The sequence below is a fragment of the Anolis sagrei genome, chromosome 3 (genome assembly GCF_037176765.1).
Source record: "Anolis sagrei isolate rAnoSag1 chromosome 3, rAnoSag1.mat, whole genome shotgun sequence".
Lineage (NCBI taxonomy): Eukaryota > Metazoa > Chordata > Lepidosauria > Squamata > Dactyloidae > Anolis > Anolis sagrei.
This window is the reverse complement of record NC_090023.1, coordinates 104,129,815-104,153,908: the sequence shown is the minus strand read 5'-3', so window position 1 is coordinate 104,153,908 and position 24,094 is coordinate 104,129,815. Positions and strand designations below refer to the sequence as shown.

Genomic DNA, 24,094 nt, shown 5'->3' with positions numbered 1-24,094 from the left:
ACTAAATTATACCCTACCTTTCAGCAATGTATGTATCTGACATATAATTCTTCCTTTGGAAAAAATACAGCTGTACGATGAATTCATGTCTTCCTCTTTAACACTTTTAATCCACAAGATCTTTGTGACATAGTATCCCGGTTCTTCATAACTGCCAAATAAATGAGAGAGAATCAACGTTTAGCAGCTCCAGCTCCTGTGTGCCTCCCAGTGCCATTGCTACATAGAGGTTTAATCATACATTACACACCAGCTTTATGTTTGTTGTATATGTGCCTACCTACAGTTTTTCTGAATTTTTCCTGATTTACACACAGTATTATACCTAGAGCCAGTGTGATATAGGAGTTTCAGCACTGGATTATGACTTTGGAGACCAGGATTTGAATCCTTGTTTTGTCATGAAAGTTGACTGGGTGACCTTGCATAAGTTACACTCAAAAAGTTACACTCACATCTTCAGAAGAAGGCAAAGACAAACCATGCAAGGAATGCTTTCATTTGGGACCATTTCCTCCTAGATGTTCTGTTTTTTTCTCTAGAATGGACATCCCAGGGTTCCTTTCTCCTTCCAAATTTGTATGACTCCACCCATTGCATCTCACTTAACCCTTTCCTACCCATTCCTATGGCACAAGGCAAACAGGAATTGATTAGTAATTGATCAAGACATTTGGGAAGAATTCACCATGATTTAGAAGAGTTGTAGTTCACCTACATCCAGAAAGCACTGTGAAGCCAACCAACGATGGATCTGGACTACACTTGCCACAGATGCCCACGATTTTAAGAATTGCAGTTCATCCACATCATTATGAATTTCGTAATGGGGGCATTCATTAAAAAACAACAGGAAAGACTGGCTTTTTCCCAAGAAATAGAGCTACCAATTGCCAAACTGATATTACCTAACACCTCAAAACAAACAGTGTCTTTTTCAAATAACCTGAGCCAACATAACATACTGGAGGGGTTGGGGGGGAGTAATGACCTACCCACACAGAAACTGTAGTTCACCCTGCATCCAGAGATATTATCAAACTTCCGAAAACAAACAATGTCTTTCTCAAGTCACACGGGCATCGCTGGGTCCCCAAGCTTATAGATAGATAGACAGATTCAGAGTTTTTCAAACTGTGCTCCTACAGATGTTTTAGACTTCAGCTCTCACCATTCCTAACAGCTGGTAAGCTGGCTGGGATTTCTGGGAGCTGAAGTCCAAAACACCTGAAGGAGTACAGTTTGAGAAAAACTGCATTTAGTCCAACACCTACAGACTTATTGGCTACATTAATCCATAGAACACTCTTGGAGATATCACATTCTGTTCCATTTCCTGCTGCAAAATAGACTATATGATCCAGAGAGACCCATAAACATGATATTTGCCATATATTTATTTATTTATTTATTATTTAAACTTATATGCCACCACTCCCCTGGGGCTCAGAGCAGCTTACAAGAATAGCTAAAATCTAACAAAATTTAAAAACATTTTAAAACAATTTAAAAACAACAATATCAAACATTAAAAGTCTGTCGAAACAGGTATGTTTTACATGCCCTGCAGAAAGCTGGTAAGTCCCGCAAGGCATGGACTTCAGGTGGCAGAGTATTCCAGAGTGATGGTGCCACTGCTGTGAAGGCTCTGCGTCTGGTTGCTGTTAGACACAAGGTCTTGACACTGGGGATTTCCAATAGATCTTGGTCCTCAGAACGGAGGGATCTCTGGGGTTGGTAGGGGGTGAGGCAGTCCCTCAGATACATCGGCCCCAGACCATGCAAGGCCTTAAAGGTGAGTACCATCACTTTGAAAGTGATCCGGTGCTCAATTGGTAACCAATGCAGCTGTAGTAAGATTGGGGTTATGTGGCATCTCATCGGAATTCGCGCAAGAAGCCGAGCAGCTGCATTTTGTACCAACTTGAGCTTCCGGATCACCCACAGAGGAAGGCCAATGTAGAGGGTGTTACAGTAGTCCAGTCTTGAGATGACCGTGGCGTGGATCACCATAGCTAGGTCGTCCCTGGACAGGTAGGGGGCCAGCCGTCTAGCCTGCCGCAGATGAAAGAAGGCGGTTCTGCTAACGGCGGAGACCTGGGCCTCCATCATCAGCAGAGGGTCCAAAAGGACTCCCAGACTCTTTACCAATGATCACGGGCGTAGCACCTCGCCATCCAGGGTAGGCAGCTGGATGTCCCCACTGCCTGGTCAACCCAGCCATAGGATCTCCATCTTTGCTGGATTCACCCTCAACCTGCTGGCACGCAACCATCCAATATATATGGTGTGCTTCGCCCTGAGTCCCCTTCGGAATGAGAAGAGCATTTATGTTTTAAATAAAATAAACAAATGATACATGTACACCCTTATCTCCCAAAGAGTCACACGATGGGCTATATATTTTTTAAAATGTTGGGGCTCCAACTATCCAAGATGCCCACATTGACTATGCAGCACCTAAATCTTCACTACCATAGTGTGAAGGAGGGGGAACTCTATGGATATGCAGAATGGATTGTCTCAAGAATTAAATGTCATTTTATCCACACAAAAATGGTACCATCTTTTGAATCTGAGGAACGCATGGACACATCTTTCCATATTTTTAACTGTTAAGTTTCCAGGACTTGGAATTGGCCATTAAACCCATTCAGCTGGTTAAGATAACAATGCAAGACAGATACCCTGGGAAACCCTTAACCTCTGCTATGAATGAGCCTCTGAGCCATGTGCTCCCCTTTATATACAGCAATGGCTGCCAGTGCTGAAACCCCTCCCCTCCCCAAAACTTCTCCCCTGATTGGCTGGGAGGGGAGGCAAGAAGCCTCCCAGCCTTCCAGCAGGCTAGAGGCCTGAAAATATGCTGAATCATTTCCTGAGTCGTAACAAAAAATGGCAGGAAAAGCCTAGGAAGGGCAAAGGGACTTCTGGGTTTTTAAAATGCTTCAAATCGCTACAAAAAGGTAACTTTAATTAAATTATTATGAGTAACAAGTAATCCGACAAGGCTCTATCCATGCCTAATATATAGTATTGTTCTAGGAGCACTACTTACTATTTATGTTCTTCCATTTGGCATAGTGAGATCTCTGTGTCATTCCCACATGGTTTTATTATGTCATCATTGTGAATCCAATAAAAACTGAATTTATCTGAATCGTTGGAATAACCCAGAAAAGCTGTGCAGTTCAGTAAAACTTCTTTACCTATGCAAAAAAAAATATCCAATTAATGGCCATATTAATGAAAATCTACCTAATGGTTAAAGTGGGGGAAAGAGAATAATTTAGGTCACACCACATTCACTTTCTTTCCCAGAAGCCACTCCCTTTTAATACTGTGCAGCATTTTGTCCCTTAAATGCATAACAAGTTCAACCTCAAACCACAAAGGTTCCTCTAAACCCCAGGAAGCCCCATTAAAGAACTGCTGCAACAGCACTAGGGTATCAATAAATAGAGACAACCAACAGAAATGCTGAAAGGCTACCAAATTTACTAAAGTTTAATAGGTCATCATGTTAAATTTCAGAAGGGTGGAAATCTAGTTCAACAATCTTGTTAGTTTTGTCATATCTTTTATTTTACACTGGGGAAAGTCAACTTATAACTTGACAGTATATGACAGCTACTGCTGTTCTTTTAGTGTGGGCCATCTTATTGTTTGGCTTCCTAAGACGTTGACTGTGAATTAAGGTTTTGGCTCCCCTAGAGATGAAATTGGAACATTATTGGAACATTATATCAGAAATATTTAGAAATAGTATTTCTAATATTTTCTAGACAATTCCATGGTGAGAATGAACATCAAAGTAATACAAAAAGGCATTTTGAAAAACATGTTCAACCTGCATCCAGGTAATCATTATATAACCTCATAGAGACCTGATGACCCTTCTACTGTTCCACTTTCAATGTTGCATCAACCGAAGAATAGTATCCAGATCAGAAGAACAACAGTGACAGTCTATTCTCCTTGGAATATTAGCTCTAGGCACCACAGAGGAGGGTGACCAAAATTTTCAAAGATCTGGAAACCAAGCCTTATAAGAAAGAACGTAGAGAACTGGGGAAGACTGAGAAGTGGCAAAATAGCTATCTTTAATATATGAAGGGATGCCATGCAGAAGGTGGAGAAAGCTTCTTTTCTGTTGCTTCAGAGGGTAGCGCATGAATTAATGAATTCAAATGACAAGAAAAGAAATTCCACCTAAACATTAGGAAGAATGTCTGGATTTTAAGAGCTGTTCAATAATAGAATAAACTGACTCAGAAAACAAGTCACATTTTTCAGACTCAAATACCCATTAAACAAGTCTTGCACAGCAGGCCCCATCTTAGTGTTACTATAAATTTGAAGTACTCTGAAGGTATGCCATAGCCAGGACTGTAGCCAGAAAAAAAAAATTGGGGGAGGGGGTTGAATTTTTTTAAGCAAATCATGAGAAGTAGTTCCATAACACAAAATAATTTAAATAGTATGATTCATTCTATATTTTATATACACTTAATTAAATCAATTTTCTCATCTCTTTCATGGAGGGCTTCAAATCCCTACCATGGCTTAGGCTTTGTCTACCAGTCATGGGTGGGCCAACTTGGTTGCTTTCACTATATCAGCTATTGCTGCAATGACTGTGAATAAGTTGTCAAAATTTGCTTGAGATAGTGCTTGTAGTTCTGGAAAGACTTGTTTAATTTTTACTTTTCATAGACTTAGCAGGGGGATTTGGTCAACCAGTTAAAATTCATGAGTAAACCAGTTTTTTTAACCTGAAAATTTTCAAGGAGGGGGGGGATTGAACCTCCAAACACCACTGCCGCCCCTGCCCCCGCTCTTGGCTACAGCCATGGCCATAGCAACATGACAATCCTTGTATTGATTTCCACTATTCACATAAATGTGGAATCCCATTGAAAGCTAATAATAAAAAATGCAATGCTTACAAAAGTCAACCTTCTGAAGATGCTGTTGATTCCACCGAGTAAGTCCACCTGTCATACTTCAGTAGCATCAATGTACATATATAGTATATGGAGAAAGCCTTTCTATTTACAGCTATATGGTGAAGGTTTCCATGCACCCTAAACTTTGCAATATTCGGGTCCCAGGATGTATGTAAACCTTGTTGTGTCTTATGACTGTATATACAACACATTCCTTCACCATCATCACCCAGGCTAGCATGTCTATATCCTTACCAAATCTGCAACAAATGTTTGCTAGAGTATATGAGATATTATATGTAAATCTGAACAGATACATACATAAAGATTAACAAAAAGGTTGTGATGTTAGAAACAATGAGAGGTACCTATTTCTGCTTTGGAAGTACTGCGATCTGATCCAATTAGTGCTGGTCCTGTGAGTTCTTTATCACCTGAAAGAGAGAAAAAGAGAAATTGTTACTTGAAACCCAGATTCAATCGACCAATAAATCTCAACAAATTCACTCTAGGATAAAACTATTAAATGATTTTATTACAAAACATATGCTATGCAGCTCAGCAGAGATGACTCTTTAGCTAATTTAAAAGGTTTTAAATCCATTAAATTGAACCAGTCACTCATTTAAAGGTGGCAGTTCAGCTTGTAGAACAATACACCACAAATAAATGGCATAGATACTAAGAGTTTATTAAAAATGTAAACCCACAGGACAGTGGATAGTCTACAATATTCTCTTTATGAAATTCTTCAAGGTCAGAGGCCCAGAAACACAGAAAGCTTCCCAAATCCCCAGACAGCATGGCATCCTTGATAGGGATTCTGAGTCCTCCAATCCAAGGAGTAGGTTTGCAAGGGGTTTTTTTCCATGTCAGGAGTGACTTGAGAAACTGCAAGTCAAATTCTGGTGTGAGAGAACTGACTATCTGAAGGTCGTTGCCCAGGGAACGCCTGGATGTTTTACCATCTTATGGAAAGTTTCTCTCATGTCCCTGCATGGGAAGCTGGAGCTGACAGATGGGAGCTCACCCCACTCCCTAGATTCAAACCACCGACCTTTAGGTCAGCAGTCCTGCTGGCACAACGGTTTAACCCATTGCACCACCGGGGGCTCCTGCAAGTAATAAGATCTGTATTTTTCATCTTCCTGTCCTATCTGCCCAGACACATCCCTAGCTTTGAAGAAGTTTCCTATATTACAAAAGAATGTTTACAATCATGTTTGCCTGTGGTTATTTAATATTATATTTACCATAATATAGAATACATTACATTTAATATAATGGTCTGTGAAAAGGATAGTTCTCTGTATTTTTGCCATAACCAACCAAGGCCCAAGTTGTTAAATAGTTTTGTTGAAGCTTACCATTCACTATTAGGTCTATTGTAATTGTAGTATTGTATGTCCTTCCTCCATGAACAAGTGATTTCACACATGTGTATTTTCCACTATCTTCAGCTTTTAACTGTTCAATATGCCATTTTTCTTCTGTCTGGCTCACAATCCTTTCGCAGTTCTGTTTAAGTACCAAATCATTCAAAGGAGAAATATGATTAGCATAAAACTTGCCAATCCAAAACATGAAGAACTATGGAATACTATGAGCACCAACACCTTTGTGCAGATATGGAGAACTGATCCTTGTACTCTAAATAATTGTTTTGATAAGCATAATGATTGCTTTCTATACACTTTTTACTGATTACATGAGTGGACTAAAATTTCACCAACATTGTGTTAATTGAAATCACTAGGCAAATGTTTAAGGCTTTCAAAGAACACTTGTATAATTACAGTTCTTACTATTATTACATTACAGTTCCCATTATTGCTCAATAAAATGTTTAAAAGCAATGTTGCTAACTGTGAGAGAAATAAGGTTGAACATCATGAAAGCCTCCGCCCAGTAGACTCAAATCAAGGAAAAGCTTCATTAGAACCAACATGCTGGGGGAATGTTAATAGAACATTCCCCCAGCATCAGCAAGACTATCCCTCTGGGTAGCTAAACCAGGAAATCCCAACTGGATCCCCCCCCCCCCTGCCCCCATGAGAGTCTTCCTCCAGGGGCAAATCAAGAATGGGCAACGTGGAAGTCCCTGAACAGACTCAGAAGTGGAGTGGGCAGATCAAAAGAGAACCTGGCAAATTGGCATTACCTAAAAGAATCCTCCAATTAGTGCAACTGCGGAGCAGAACAGACAACTCTGCATCTGTATGCTTGTCCACTATGCCCTGCCTCATGTACAGAGGAAGAATTGTTGGCGCCTACAGACAACGCGGTCGCTGTTGCCTGTTTTTGGTCAAAAGATATTTAGCCACTTGTGCTCCTTCTTTTTTTATCAATTTTATACTAATTTATGCAATGGTTTTGATACAAAATAAATAAATTACTCAATAAAATGAAATTACAAGGCAATACTACTAAAACTGTTTCTCATATAATACTAATATAAATGAAGAAATTATCCAATGTCCAATGAGTCAAGCCAACAAAAAGAGTCTTAGAAACAGACTACATTGGAATGTTGTTACCATGTAAGCTTCAATGGGTCCAGAAATCTTAATCCATTTCTTTCTGACTGGTACTAGGGTGCATTTACACTGAAAATGAGTTTAACATCACTTTAAATGACATGGCTCCATACATTGGAAACCTGAGATTTGTAGTTTGGTGAGGAACCATCACTTTGGTTAGGGACCTTGTTAAAAAAAACTCCCATCATCCCATAGCATTAAGCCATGGGAGTTAAATGATGCCAAATTGCATTAATTCTACACTGAAGATGTAGTCTTGTCACCCACTCATCCTCAAAGTGCATCTATACCACATATTTATAACAGTCTTGTACCGCTTTAACAGCCATGGCATTATTCTACAAAACCCTGGGATTTGCAGCTTGGTAAAGTACTTAAAATTATCTGCTGCAGAGCCGTACTTCAAAAGAGTGGTCCATGTGCAACAACAAATGAGTGTGTACAAAATATGAGGCCTTTTCAATAACATCATTAAAATTGTGAAACTCACCATTCCCGTCCTGCCTTTACACACAAGGCTTTTAAGGCTGTGGTTTGCTTGTTTTTTATTATTTTAAAGCTGTGATCTGCTATTGTGTGTGTGTGTGTGTAAGCTGAGAACAACTAACAGCCTATTTCATTTCATCTGTCTAAGTATTTATTATTTATATCCCACCTTTCTACCAATGTGGCATCTAGAGCAACATGCCAGATAGATTAAAACAAAATACAGTTTAAAATGATCAGTGAAGATAACAAAGATCTAAAAAAAGGAATTGCATAAGATATCCTATTTAAAACAGTTTAAAAGTAGTTATATAAGGAGACGTATACTATAAGAAAAAGTGGTTTTCAAGAAATACCTTGTACCATGTTATGTTGGAAACATTGGCAGTATGAAGGACATCATTGCATGTAAAGAGATAGGATTTTCCAACTATTCCTGGTATCCCAGTTAACACATGATCTGCCTTGAAACAACTTTCTTTATTTCTTTTGATAATGTTTAGGGACCATTGGTAACAGCTGATGACTTCTGTCCCATTGCTGTGAGGCATAATGGAGAAAAATGTCACTATACATAATTTTCAAGCAGAAGAAGTTTTATCATGATTAGTACAAACATATGCCATATCTTTCTTGCCCTTAAAACTTCATCACACTAGAGAGAGAAAACCCACTTACAATCTGGTTTCTGCCTCCTTCAGAATTCTGGGGTTTGTAGTTTAGTGATGCTGTTAAAGGCTCATCCCTAAACTACAAACCCCAAAATTCTGTGGAAGGCAGAAACTGGATTTTAAGTGGATTTTTTCTCTAGTGTGATGAGGCCCTTAGTCAATGTGTGCATTTTTGAGAGGCTTCCTGGAAAAACCAGACATTTAAGGCCTCAAAGTAGAAAGATACAGCTAGTCAAAATGAAACAACACTGATGAAAACAACAATATTCTTGCCTTGCCAAATGAGAAAAGACAACTATATTCTTACCCTGAGTTTGGATTTTTCTTTCTTTCTGGGCCTTGAGTCAGAATCCACTATTAACTGTATTGATTGGATTACAACCCCCACAACTCTTGTTAGGAAATGTGAGAGATAATAGTAGATCTCTCAAGCAGAATGATCAAAGTGGCAAAGCAGAAGCTAAACAGTTACTGTCCCACATGCACTCACATGGAATTAGATGCTAAATAATGCTCATTCGTTTAGCCAATTTTTACTAATGCAGCCCCTCATATTTACACAGGTAAGCAGCACACTCTATGAAAGTTTTTTTTAAAGTGAATTTTAAAAATACCTCCCTAGGAATGTATTTTTCCATCTAGAGATTCATGGAAAGAAGATTTTAATCAAATCCATAATAATCAAATATACAAAAATCAAATCTACAAGTGTAGAAGGCCAACTGTATTGTAATTCTTGACACTACATTCTCCTATAAATGGGTGCTGAGCTGTTGTAGCAAGGAAGTATAGATATTGTAAGGCCTTGACTGACAATACACTTCTATCTGGGATAGTCACCCTCTTCCACTAAACATCCTGCTTCAACAACGGACACACATGGAATAGTGGATGAGAAAGGAGATCCTCACCTAGCCAGTCAGATCAACCAAATCAACCATGGTGATTAAGGGATTGACAGATGTCATAAATGTTAAAACACATTAGACTATAACCTCACTAAACTTAGTAGGAATTACCTGTGCAGAATATAAGCTTTAAATAACTTTTTTTGCAGTTCCACCTGTATATCTAGATAATGTATCAGGACTGTGAATTCAACAACTCCCTGAAGCCTTCTATGTCAGAAAAATCAGCTTTCTCAGAGTATAGTCATCTCCTTTCCAATCTACATGCCCTACTAAAACGAGGTGATGATTTCCTTTCAAGATTCTGATTCAGTCTTCATGACCCAACTGTTGATAGCCACAAAAGACACAGTATGGACTTGATGTGTGAGAGAGAAATCTTAACAAGCAGCAGCACAGAAGACTTTTGATAAATACTTGTCAGATCTCTTTTAAAGGGATCTGTTTTAGCAAAATAAAAAAAGATTGAAAAGTGCACAGCTAAATCAGTTATTAAAATGCCCTAGATTCTTAGTGACAGTGAGGAAAAGCCAATGAAATATTAGAGCCAGTGTTTCTTCTCTCTCCTCTCCACAGGTTAGTGTGGTGGTAGGCAGATTAACCTTCACCCAAACCAGTTGTTAAAATTGGTCAGGTCCACTGATCCCCTTGTGGCATCAGAAAATCAAAAGCTAACTGTGCTTCTCTGGCCAGCACACATGTTGATTCATTCCCAACAGCCTTCTCCAGCAGCAGCAAGTCAAACCCTTTCCCAGACAACTCCAAGTCATGTTTTTGCTCACAGTCTCATATATCAGGTAAAAAAATAAGTTTTTGTAAAGTTTAATGTGAGGAAAGTCCACAGGTTATTATAGTTATCTGAGGTTTGTATGTAATATTCAAAATACATTTTAAAATAAGATTAAGGTAGATTTTAATATCCTGAGCTGCATTAAAATTATGATTCAATTTAAATAAACCGTTGCTTTTTACAAAGAGGGCCACTGCCTTTAAAAAATAACAATTTAATTTTAAAATATTATTTATTTATTTATTTATTTATAAAGGGAAGTAGTAAAACGATATTATCTGTAATAATGGACTAAATCCAGATAACATTCCTAGAAGAATGGGTTTTTGACCCTTGCAACTTCCTTTGTACTTAAATACTGGATCTGAGGACACAAGGGGAATTGACCCAAAAGAAGGCCTCTTAGAAAACCCCTAGCAAAACACAGGAGGCTTTCCTAACTATGCAAACATTGTTGATTTCTTACAAGAAAAAAAAACCACAACTGCTAAAGGTTATGAATTCAGTGTTGTTTCAGGATAAATCCAATGACAACGATGTAAGATATTAAAGTTGGAGTGATTAACCTTGGCACCTCTGTTTTTAAAGAACTGAAAAAATGCATTTCAAAATGCTATGTAGTGACTACTACTAATGTAAATATGGACTAACACTGCTTTTCTTCATATGAAATTAATATGAAGAGTAATTAAGACTGAAAAATAAGCATACTTGTGTTTATTCATTTGGGCACCTACCTGAGACAACAATTATATTTCCCAGTGTCATTCAATGCAACAGGCCAAAATTGCAAATATCTCCCATCCATTTCAATTCTTTGGTCTTCTTGAATTTCCATCGACTTCTCTTCTTGTTCTCTATGCCAAGTTATAGTATATCCTTTATCTTGTTTTACAGCAGGACAGCCAATTGAAAAATATTCATCTTCTAATACATGGTATAGCTTGCAGAGTTTACCTTGAAAGAATTTTGAAAATGCATATATAAATACATGTAGTTCAGCATGTTGGTAGTGTTGCTACTCCTGGTCTGCTCAGGAGTCGAAGGGAGAACAGCAGCGTAAGCGCATTAGGGAAATCATTATGGCACCAAGTGATACTGACACGTTTCAAGGCTTCTCTGATTGTGAGATGGGGGAAGGGAGCAGAGGTGTAAAGAGGGCTGCTCACGAGCCGGAATCCAAAGGGGAATTGCAGAGGAAGCGCATCCGGGAAATACTTAGTGCACCAACAGAGGATGAGGATTTCCTGGGTTTTGAAAGGAGTTCTGGGTCTGGGAGTGATATGGAAGAGGAGGAATTGGATTGGACCCGTGTTCAACAAATAAGGGACATTTGCAATCAACCCACCTCTAGTGAGGAGTTTGAGGGGTTCACTGAGGATTGGCAGCCAGGGACCTCTTGTCAGGATCTAAGTCTTAGCAGACGCTGGCAGAGGTGGAGGGATGGGCGCTCGGATTCAACTGCCGGGTTGGGGGCAGCTGAGAGTGATGAAGAAAGGGTGGGGAGCTCATCAAGCTCTGATGAGGAACTTTGAGTGGGGTCTGTTTGCATGATACTTTGCAGAAGGCAAAGCGTCTTTATTGGACATAACTCTTTGTACTGCCAACTCTTGAACTGGATCCCTGGGCTACAGCTTTGTGTGTTCCTGAATTCCTGTTCCTCGAAGATTCCTGTGTTCCAGCGTTTGTTTACCTACGGCTTGACCACGGACCGGTTTGACTATTGTTTTTGGCTTTCTGGACTTTGAACTTTTATAACTTTGTGCTTGAACAATTCCTCGTTTTGGGACTTCGTTTTTCCATCTTCTGTGACTGTGTTTTTGTGCTGTGCCAATTTTCAAGCGAATTGCTTAACTTTTAGTTTAATCCAGATTATAAGGCAGTGCTATAATCCGGGTTATATTTTTGTTCCTGGTATCGCTTTGTTTTTGATGCCAAATTACTCCTGAGACTCTTAGCACTGAAGTTAAGTGCATTGAAAGACTATTTTTGTACAATAAAGCTGTGTTTGAACTCTTATTTTGTGTTTGGCTCTAATTAAGGCTTCTGGGTCTTGACAATATATTTATGGCCTTTCCCAACATCTGGAAAATGATGATTTATACTAATCCTATTCCTAATTAGGCTTTGAAAAATTACTTTTTAGTATATCAGATTGACATAACTTTAGCAAACATTTGTCCAGTTATTCTCCTACAGACTGAAGATACTGAAAATGCAAAGAAATGTAAAGAAATGTGTACTTATGTGTCACTATTATGCTGGCATGTCCAACAGCACTGTACTTACAATAAGGAAGGAGTCAACACCATTGAATCGCTCTCCGGTTTAGAGAATGGTCTGGATTAGAATGAAATTCAACCCCAACAAGATAGCTTTCCATCCTGATTGTGCTATGCCACAACAGTCATGTTCATACTTTAAGAGTACACCCTTTGTCCTTCCACACAATCTATGTCATTATAAGAGTATATTCCATTTTAACTGCCCTGACAACATCCTATGAAATTCTAGATTTGCAGCTTAGTGGAAGGCATTCAAATTCTCAGTGAGAGAGCTTCACCAAGTTACACATCCCAAATGTTTCCCTGTCAGTTAAAAATTGGAATATAGCATTATAATTGTGCAAGTGAAAATACCTGTTAAATCTGCACAGTTCTTAGCTTGCCAGTTGGCAGCAGTGGCAAAGAATGCTTTTGCACCATTTGGCTTAGTGTATTTGCTATCATTTTTTCCAAGTCAGCCTTACTGTCAGGATGTGCCTTCATGTTTCCAAGAGATTCCACGAAGTCTTCTTCCTGACACTGTCCTGACAGTAGGGGGAGTAGCCATGATAGATTAGTTTATAGTAGGGCCATCTGGCCAAGCTTTCACTTTGAAGATGTGGGAAAAGAATTGTAGTCTAAATGGTGATAAGCCAAGGGGGAAAGGGGGGAGCGAGGCCAGGAGGGGGGATTGGGAGAATCCTGGCGGGAAACCTCAGTTCTCTCTTTGCTGTTGTACTGTGTGGACTGAATAAACCGCAATTCCACGATCTGTTCTTGTGAGTGTGTGTTTCATTCTAAGACCCAGCGGTATACCTGACACTTACATAGAAGCAGATACTCACATATGAGTTGCACTGTGTCTTAACTACTGCAGTGCCAATCTTGAAAACTGTCTGGGAAGCTTCAGCTGAGACAACACACAACAACTAACTGGTTAGTAGTAGTAATAATAATAATAATAATAATAATAATAATAATACTTTACATGTATTCTGCCTTATCTCCCAGTGGGGAATCAGGGCGGCTTCCAGCAAAGACAAAGGCAAATATACAATGCCTTGAAACAACAAACCACAGATAAAGGTAAAGGCTCTGAGGGGTGGTGCTCATCTCTGGCTCTGGGGGGTGGTGCTCTTCCCTATTTCTAAGCTGAAGAGCCCGTGTTGTCCGTAGAAACCTCCGAAGTCATGTGGCTGCATGGAGCGCCATTTACCTTCCCACCGAGAACATACTTATTCATCTACTCACATTTGCATGTTTTTGAACTGCTAGGTTAGCAGAAGCTGGGGCTAACAGCAAGAGCTCACCCCATCCCAGGGATCTGAACTGCCAACCCAGTCATCACGTTCAGCAGCTCAGTGGTATAACCCATTGCACCACTGCAACACAACTATGGAGCATGTATTGAGATCATGTTAAACCAACATCAAAAGACATGAACTTGTTGCAAGTGCTTCCTAGGCCCAATTGAAGGAGTTGCCCTCTACCTTTCAAACTCTTGTTTTGGGTTTGGTTTATTTGTTTAATTATTTATTTATTTACAATATTTTTATCTCGCCTTTCTCAAATTTGAAGGAGACTTAAGGACTACCTGTTTTGTTATAGACTGTCTATCTGCAATCTCAGTGTTTGAGAATTGCTTGTATGTATTACTCCCAAATTGTGGAATGCATTCCAAATTAACAATCAGTACCAACTTTTCTTACCTTTAAGAAGGCACATACGAGGCACATACAAAGAAGAAACAAACCAGAATCCAGTGAAAGACTACTTAATTCAAAATAACTTCAAAGCAATGACATAGATAGACAGATCAACCCACTGCCAGGCCATTCAAGAGGAAAGAGAAGAGAAGAGCACAATTGGGATAATAGAAAGACTACAAAGAAGAAATACTAACCATGATAAAAAAGATGGGAAGTTCTAACCATACCCTTAGTGTAGGATTCCCTTCCCCTTCCCAAACCCCAATGTCTTTACCCCTACAACCTTCCCTACCCTATTTCCATAGTTTTTAGTGTGTTTATCTTTTGGTGTTGTAGTGGTGGTGAGATTGGGTTTAGATGAGGGGGTTAAGTGCACATGTCTTTGTATAACTAATTGTTTTTTTCTTTGTTATTTTAGCCTGTGTATGTTTAAAAAATTAATAAACATTCTTTTTTAAAAATAAAAAGGAGGCTCTCTAAACATCTGTCTTAAAGATGTTGCAGCAACTGAAGCGTCTCAGACAGTCTTTATATTGGCATATTTCATGTGTGAGGGTAAAGACAGTGCAATTTTGACAAGCATTTTCACTTTACACAATTATAATGCTATAGACCACTTTTAACTGCCAGGGCTTTGAATACATGATATGACATGTATACTTCAGTTAACAATGATGACAGACATGGTGTCTTCAAAATAATATTTGATACCAGAGACAGAAATAAGATAGAAAGTATAAGTACAGATTCCTACATCACAAAAAAGAGCAGTTCAATGTGTTCCAGCAAAGTTGTCATTCATACTAAGCAATATGCACATGTGAAATGAAACAACAAGTTCACCCTAAGGCGAAGCTATCATAGGAGGCTTCTTGGCAAAATTTGTTCAGAGGGGGTTTCCTTTGCCTTCCTCTAAGACTGAGAGAGTGTGATGTGACCAAGATCCCCCTGAGGGTTTCCATGGCCAAGCAAGGGTTCAAACCCTGGTCTTCAGAGTTGTAGTCCAGTACTCAAGCCACTACACCACACTGGCTCTCTGAAAAGAGGACTGGAGGTTTGTTAACTGATGTATGCCTGTAATGTTAATTGCTTGATTAATATTGTGATTACAGTGTCTTATTGTCTAAGGCTTCTTCCACACAGCTGAATAAAATCCTACATTATCTGCTTTGAATTTGAATATATGGCTGTGTGGACCCAGATAACTCAGTTCAAAGAAGATATTGTGGGGTTTTCTGCCTTGATATTCTGGATTATATGCCTGTGTGGAATGGTCCTAATTTGCTTTTAAAGTAGTTTTGATTTGTTTTTAATCTGTCTTCTGATTATCGATAATTGCTCATTGAGTGCTAAAGTAGAAAATAAGTGACAACAACAGAAAACGATTTTAACTTGTTATAAATTGCATTAAGAAGAAAACACTGAGTTACATTTACCTGGGCTGACAAAGCCAAAGATCAGCAACACCACAACAGTCAGTTTTTCAAAATACATTCTTAAATTAATGTAGCTGTTTCTCCTCTGGAAAAAAGTTAGAACACAGAGAATTATAATATATAGGCTACATCAGGATATGACTAAAATGAGAACTAAAACTGCAGATAAGATTTCAGCTGGAAAATTATTCTTACACAAAAGAATATTTGCATAACCAAAGTGGAAACCTTTGGAGTTTCTTCTGGCCCCAGCCCCTTCTTATGTCAGATTCTGACTCTAGATATGAGGCAAATTTGCTATTTGGATTATTCATCTTGCTAAACATTGTTAATATTATAGCAGACTACAAATATTTCTGCACTAGAAGAACACCTATTTGGAAAAAGTTACACCCAGTTGGAATTTTTTTAATCTATGTACTTTACGATTTAAGCTCACAGAATTCACAACGTTGAAGCAAACTGATACAATGAATATAGCACAGATACACTTGTTGAATGAGACATGGCAAGATCATAATAAACACTTTGCTTAAAACTGTCGTGGTTAGTAGTGCGAGTAACCATCCATTTTGAAGTATCCTGACTGTGAAAAGCTTAACCTGAATTGCTTCCTTTTTTTTATGTCAGGAGCAACTTGAGAAACTGCAAGTTGCTTCTGGTGTGAGAGAATTGGCTGTCTGCAAGGACTTTGCCCAGGGGGTGCTCGGATGTTTTAACATCTTGTGGGAGGCTTCTCTCATATCCCCGCATGGGAAGCTGGAGCTGACAGACGAGAGCTCACCCCGCTCCTTGGATTTGAACCACCAACCTTTTGGACAACAGTCCTGCTGGCACAAGGATTTAATCCATTCCGCCACTGAGGACTCCATTGCTTCCAATGAAGAAGCAATACAAATGACTAAAAGACATTAAGAGGCTACCCTGTGTCATTTGTCCAGAAAGTGGTAGAAAAGAGACAATTGCAATAGAAAGATGACAAGACTCCATAAAATGTCATGATTAAGGAGGTTGCACTGCACATTACAAAACCTCATTTTCAGAGGTTGCAGAACTTCAAATGGGGGTATTTTGAGGTCAGAACAAATTAGAAACCACTATTTCTTATGACTTGAACTCTAGTCGGAAGGAAGTGTACCAAAAAAGGAAGAGGACATTGGGTAACTCATTTAAGATTGAGACTAAAAACTAAACAGGCTTCTCTCTGCTCTAGAGGAGAACCACATTACCCATTCTCAATGCTATTGTTCCCCTTTAACTTCAAGGTTCCATCCGATGTAATCCTGGGATCTGCAGTTCAGGAAAACTGGCTGAGAATTGTAACTATCCCTCCCTAAACTACACGTCCTAGGAAGAACCGTTCTATAACTCTGCAGAGAGAGCGTGCACTGGAAAGTAAAAGGCTTATCCTTGCATGTTCTGATTTGTGAAAAAGGCTCCTGTCATGTACAATTTATTTCCACTAGAATCTAAAGTAAAAGTTGGTATCCCTTGTTTGAAATTATTAGGACAGAGATGTTTTGTATTCTAGATTTTGGTCCTTTGAATGTTAGCCCGTTTCTGGGGGCCCTTCCACAAATCCATATAACCTAGAATATCATGGCAGAAAATCCCACAATATCAGCTTTGAACTGGGTTATCTGAGTTCACACTGCCATATATTCCAGTTCAAAGCAGATGTGGGATTTTATTCAGTTATGTGGAAGGATCCTGGATATATTTCACCTGCTGATTCAAAAAATGTCACCAGTTTTTCCCTATCAGCCCTCAGTTTTGAGATATTGAACATATGCCATCTCCCAGTCACCATCTGCTGACCCATAGAAATCCATGTTAACCATATCTAGGAAACTACAGCTGATGCAGTTTCTCCAATGCCATTTTCTAAATCGGTGCCCCCAAATAAGCCCAGGAACAGGCCTCAAAACCAAGTCACCAAGATTGTTTTGTTGTTGGGCTGAGAAGAACTTGGGATACACTACAGATGTATCTTTTTAAATATGCAAGATTTCCTTGGGGTTGGGGCCCAAGTGTAAACCTAACATTCATTTATGTTTCCTATACACCTCATGCACACAGCCTAAGGGCAATATTATTTAACATTTTAAATTATTTTCTGCAATTTGTTTGTGTAACCTGAACCATCAAAAAGCGAGTGTGTCAGTATCTCAGTCCCCATATTGACTGCCATATAAAATCCAGACTAACTCCCTGTTCTGACCAATGTTCTGCAAAATGTCCTCTGAAGCACTTTATCCTTCCTGTTGGGTCAATCACCCTACCTTACCCTCTAAAAACCCCTGTTCAGATTCATTTTACTACTGCTCACACCCAGTATTTTAAATGTTTAATCTATTAGATTTGGCCCTGCCCTTAGTGTTGGATTTTTGTGTTTTAAAATGTCTTGTTTTTGCTGATATGTTATTTATAATGGCTTTGCATTGTATTTTTATTTTTATTTATTTGTTTGTTTGTTTTCCTTGTTTATTGCTGTGTTGATTTACTAATGTATGTATTGTCGGGCTTGGCCTCATGTAAGTTGTCTCGAGTCCTCTTGGGGAGATGGTGGCGGGGTATACATAAAGATTATTATTATTATCTGTTTTGAACTGGATTATATGAGTCTACACTGGGACACCCAGGGTTCTTCCACGCAGCCCTATATCCCAGAATATCAAAGCAGAAAATCCCACAATATTTGCTTTGAACTGGGTTATCTGAGTCCACACTCAGATAATGTGGGATTTTCTGCCTTGATATTCTGGGACATAGGGCTGTGTGGAAGGGCCCCCAAATGGCTAATTTGGGAAGATTCTGGATTTCTGATCAGGAATGCTCAATCTGTACAACACTTAACCTGAACCCCACTCCATATATAAATAGAATCATACAGAGATGGAGACTCCAGAGACCATCCAGTCCTGCCCCTTTTTGTTGATGCGTCCATGCTGTAGCGTTCAGGCAATATGATCTCACTGTAGCTGCCATGGCACAAGGCTTTGGCATACTGGTATTTGTAGTTGGTTTGTTTTTTTTCCATGTCAGGAGTGACTCGAGAAACTGGAAGTCACTTCTGGTCTGAGAGAATTGGCCGTCTGCAAGGACATTGCCCAGGGGACGCCAGGATGTTTTGCCATCCTGTGAGAGGGTAGCCCTTGAGTACTCTAACTGGAGGTCAGCTGTGACCAGCAGTGCTGCAGAATTCAAAGAGACACGAATGGAGGGTGAAAGAGAGAAATGTGCCAAGAGGAAGGAGTGTCAAGCCAACCCTGACTGGGACCTCCTTCCACCTGAAAACCAATGTCCTCACTGCGGGAGAACATGCAGATCAAGAATAGGCTCCACAGTCACCTACAGACCCACCACCAATACACTACACTTGGAGGACCATCATCTGGGTTTATTTGGGGCACTGATATAGAAAATCAGTTCCAGTTTGAATGATTTTCTATGGGCAATTTTCTATGGGTGACTAGTAGATGGCATCACCTGAGTCAGTAAATAAATCAGTCTCTCTTGTCCCCATGTGAAAAGCTGGAGCTGACAGATGGGAGCTCACCCCACTCTCTAGATTCAAACTGCCAACCACTCGGTCAGCAGTCCTGCTGGCACAAGGGTTTAACTCAGGAATCCTCAAAGTGCGGCCCTACAGATGTTTGGGCCTCCCACTCCCAGAAGCCCAAATGTGTTTGTCCAATAGTCAGGAATTCTGGGAGTTGGAGGCCCAAACAGCTGGAGGGCCGCAGCTTGAGGAAGCCTTGTTTAACCCATTGCGCCACTGGGGGCTCCTGTAGTTTGGTGAGACATCCTCAAACTGGCAGTCCTCCAGCTGTTTGGGCCCCCATTGGCCATTGAAAAGGAATTGGGGGTGGGAATCTCAGGAGAGCAACAGTTTGAAGATGCCTGCTATAGATCTTGGGAAACTACAACTTCCATCATCGTGTAGCATTGGGACATGGTGGTTAAAGTGATGCCAAATCTCATCAAATCGAAGGTGTCCCTTGCCAAGGAAGAATACCCAATGAAAGCACTCCAAAAGAAGAACAGGCTTGACCTTGAGCCTTGTAAGCAAGCATGGGCAAACTTGGGCCCTCCAGGGGTTTTGGACTTCAAATCCCGCAATTCCTAACAGCCTACGGCTGTTAGGAATTGCGGGAGTTGAAGTCCAAAACCCCTGGAGGGCCCAAGTTTGCCCAATGCCTGCTTACAAGGGATGAACCTACCTGATCTCCTCCAGCCTCTGGCTCTCTCCTTGCAAAGATCGGGTCTCAAGGAGAAAGGCGGCGGGGAGGAAAGAAAACCGCACCTTTAGACCCGAAAAACTTCGCGGAGGCTCCGAGGAAAGCTCGCCAAGGCTCCGGAGAAATGCTGAGAGGCTGCGTCCAAGCGGAGAAATACCAGCAAATGCCCTTTGAGGGCTGTCAAAGCTAAAGGAGGCGCACACCACGCTTCTTGTTGGCAAGCCTGCGCACTCTGACTCGGAAAGCAGGCTCCAGGGCAAGAGTCGGGGCTCCCCAGGCAACGGGCGCCAGGTCGAGTTCTGGTCTTCCTGTTTACACCAACTGGAGGCGGGTGGACGAGGCTTGGCTTGGGCTGGATCTTGCTGCAGAGTTCATGCAATCTGAAATCATCTCTCGTTCCCTTGACTTCCCAAACAAAGGAAACAGAATGAAGACTGTCAAGAAAAGGGCACCACAACTCCCATGATTTCCTTCCTTACCATTGTGTCATGGCAATGTCAAACTGCATGAATTCTACAGCACTGGTTCTCAGCCATCCTCATGCCGCGACCCCTTAAGACTGTTCCTCAAGTTGTGGTGACTCCCAGTCATAACATTATTTTCGTTGCGACTTCATAACTGTCATTTTGCTCCTGTTATGAATTGTCATGTCAATATCTGATATGCAGGATGTATTTTCATTCACTAAACCAAATTTGGCACAAATGCCCAATTCACCCAAATTTGATTGGGGAAGGGTGTTGATTTTATCATTTGGGAGTTGTAGTTGCTGGGATATATAGTTCACCTACAGTTAAAGAGCATTCTGAACTCCACCAACGATGGAATTAAACCAAACTTGGCACACAGAACTCCCATGACCAAGAGAACATATTGGAAGGGTTTGGTGGACACTGACCTTGAATTTTATATTGCTTACTGTACTCATATGTTTTATGTACTTTACTGTGTTGTTGTCTTGTGCTTCAGTTTTTATTTTATTGTAATATGCTGTTGGGCTTGGCCTCATGTAAGCCACCCCGAGTCCCCATTTCGGAGATAGTGGCGAGGTATAAATAAAGATTATTATTATTATTATTATTATTATTATTATTACCTTAGAGCCCCGGGTGGCACAATGGGTAAAAACCCTTGTGTTGGCAGGGCTGAAGACTGACAGGTCGCAAGTTCGAAACTGGGGAGAGCGCGGATGAGCTCCCTCTGTCAGCTCCAGCTCCCCATGTAGGAACATGAGAGAAGCCTCTTACAAGGATGGTAAAATCATCAAAACATCCAGGCATTCCCTGGGCAACGTCCTTGCACACAGACAATTTTCTCACAACAGAAGCAGCTTGCAGTTTCTCAAATCACTCCTTACATGGAAAAAAACCTTGAGTTTTAGAGTTGTAGTTGACCTACATCCAGAGAGCACTGTGGACTCAAACAATGATAGATGTGAACCAAATTTAGCACAAATACTCAATATGCCCAGTTTACTTAGTTGGGAGCCCCCCAGTATCTGCAGGTCCCTATTCACTCATTTAATGTGTGTATATTTTATAGCCTTGTGTATAAAACATCTTTTGAAGAAATAGACCACCAATCACGACCTTGGTGACCTTTCATCAGCACCTCATAACCTGAGAATTTGTTCTTGTTTTGAATTCACACGTACAATTTGCTCCAATATATGAAGACTCTATATAACTGTCATGACAAATAATGATTAAATGTTTACAACCCACAGAGAATTTTAGAAGTTTGAAAGAAGCGTAGTGGAGAAATTGAAAAAAAAAAAACATTGACCTCTTTTCCTGTAAACAACCTGGGAATATTGGAACTAAAAAAAAAGTTAAACTCACAGGAAACCACCAGAGGTTTTTTTTCTTATAAAGGATGTTTTGCAGCTGTTTTAGAACATGTCCCAATTCATGCTTAGAAAGCCACAAGTTGCAAAAAAAAGGTACTGGATCATAAGAAGAGAAAATAGAATAGACTGAAGTGTCACAAGAGATGGTAGATTTAGAACATATTGGTGTTCTAAAAATGTGTGAAAGTGATGTGAATTCATTTTTTTTGTACTGCCTTCTCTTACTATAATCAAACATCACGAAAAAAAATTAAAAACTGCAAACAAATTAAATGGTTAAGATTGGCATAATCAAATAATTTAAACTATTCCAGAAGCATTCTGGTTTGTCTCTGCAGCTATCAATAGGACCATGAAGTTTGTTCCTGTCTCAATCCTGCACAGCATCTCTCACTTTAAACAGTCACTCGGTATGCTTGACGTCAGTCAGTCCGGGGTCAAAGCCAAAGTAGATTCAAACAAACTAGGCAGGGATAATCCAGTAAGCGTAGTCAATATTCCAGTCCAAGGGTCCTTACCAACACATCCAAACTATAGCTGTAGCAGTTTCCAAACGTTACTCCCAGCAAAGACCAAATCCAAACTGCCACTCTTTATGCTCCATAGCACAAGTGGTATGAATAGCATGAGTCCTCAGTTGCAATCTTTCTGGGATACTTAACTCTGCCTCATTGTTCTCCTGATCCCGAGTTAACTCAAGTCTCCCCCTTGCCTGAGGCACTTGGTCCTGCACTGCAGGGGTAGCTTCCTCAGTGTCAGGCTGCAGCTGTTGTTGCTTTCTTCCACTGACTCAGGTGCTGGGCCTAGCAGCCCTTCATCTTCATCTGTATTGCAGACCCTGACAGTTCCATATATACCAGCAATATTAAAATATTCCAATTCTTACAACATGAAGTGGCTTATACAAGCAATTGAAAAAAGGGCATCTTCTCTGTACTTTAAGTATGCAACTGAGAGATTAACTTTACCTGTGAACTTTTTCATATGGGCAGGAGGAGCTGTAGATGCAGGCTGGGGAAATACAAGAAGTTTCACCTCCTGCAATTCCCTTTTCTATTCCAATATTAAGTGATTCAGCAGACATATCTTTTATCCCATCTAATCAAATAGGTGATTGTAGCCTTTTCCACTTTTTTGTCAAAGAAAAATGAGGCTCACATCAACTTGTGACTTGAAGGCACACACAAACACACAGGGCTTATGAATTTGGAGGTTCAATATTGTGGCCTGTAGCTGTTTCAAAGTGCATTTATTCTACTTTGTAGATGCACTCTATAATATACCACTTGTCAATTTGGAGTTATGGAGCCCCCAGTGGCGCAATGGGTTAAACCCTTGTGCTGGTAGGACTGAAGACTGACAGGTCAGAGGTTTGAATCTAGGGAGACCACAGATGAGCTCCTTCTATCAGCTCCAGCTCCCCATGCAGGGGCATGAGAGAAGCCTCCCACAGGATGATAAAACATCAAAAACATCAAGGCGTCCACTGGGCAATGTCCTTGCAGTCAGCCAATTCTCTCACACCTCAAGAGACTTGCAGTTTCTCAAGTCCCTCCTGACACAAAAAATGGAGTTGGTTTGGTATAGTTAGACTGTTGGACTGAATAGAATAGTTAGACTGTTGGACTGAGACACAAAAGATCCAAGTTCATTTGCTTATGCTTCCATTGCAATCGTGTTAATCCATTTTGTCAGTATAATGGGAAGTTTACCAAGGAAAGTATTTTGAAACAGAATGCAATCTAGAAGTCCTGTTGGCCTACTGTTCAACATATCCAATACTCCCCATTAAAGACTCAGATACTTGTTGATGCTTACTGTCTGATTATCCATTAATACTTAATCATATGCTCTAAACATTTGATATTTAGTGCTACAATCCATTTAGTTTGTCACCCCACATTATATTTTGGTAACACATTGAGTAATCATGCTGATTTGTATATAATTTGATGCCCATTGAAACTTTCCTGAGCAGACTTTGGCTCAATCAATCCCTCTTAGCCCTGCCTATTTCAGAAGATGTTTTTAGGATCAATGTAGGAAGGAGCTGTGTGTGCAGGTGCACAATGAATGGAGGAAAAACACCAATACATTCCCAGCATAGTAGAGCAATGCTAGCTTTTTTTAAAATAAGCCCTAAACTATTTTGGCCCAGCTTACCTGTCCAAACGTATCTCCCTCTGTGAACCATCTCAAAGATTAAGATCTTCTGGGGAGGCCCTGCTCTCGGTCCCACCTCCTTTGCAAG

The 24,094-nt window shown here is 40.1% G+C and overlaps 1 protein-coding gene across 1 annotated transcript in view; it reads right to left on the bottom strand.

Annotated features, from left to right (window-relative positions):
* IL18R1 (interleukin 18 receptor 1) overlaps positions 1-20,055 on the bottom strand; it is a 30,056-nt gene extending 10,001 nt beyond the window's left edge. Inside the window, exons 1-8 of the mRNA XM_067466836.1 lie at positions 19,977-20,055; positions 15,754-15,838; positions 11,082-11,301; positions 8,332-8,515; positions 6,317-6,467; positions 5,318-5,383; positions 3,059-3,209; positions 18-151 (exon numbers count right to left, since the gene is read on the bottom strand). Coding sequence (XP_067322937.1) covers positions 18-151; positions 3,059-3,209; positions 5,318-5,383; positions 6,317-6,467; positions 8,332-8,515; positions 11,082-11,301; positions 15,754-15,811 — 964 coding nt within the window. The 5' untranslated portion in view covers positions 15,812-15,838; positions 19,977-20,055. The remainder of the gene's footprint in view (positions 1-17; positions 152-3,058; positions 3,210-5,317; positions 5,384-6,316; positions 6,468-8,331; positions 8,516-11,081; positions 11,302-15,753; positions 15,839-19,976) is intronic.
* Positions 20,056-24,094: the final 4,039 nt, after the last annotated feature.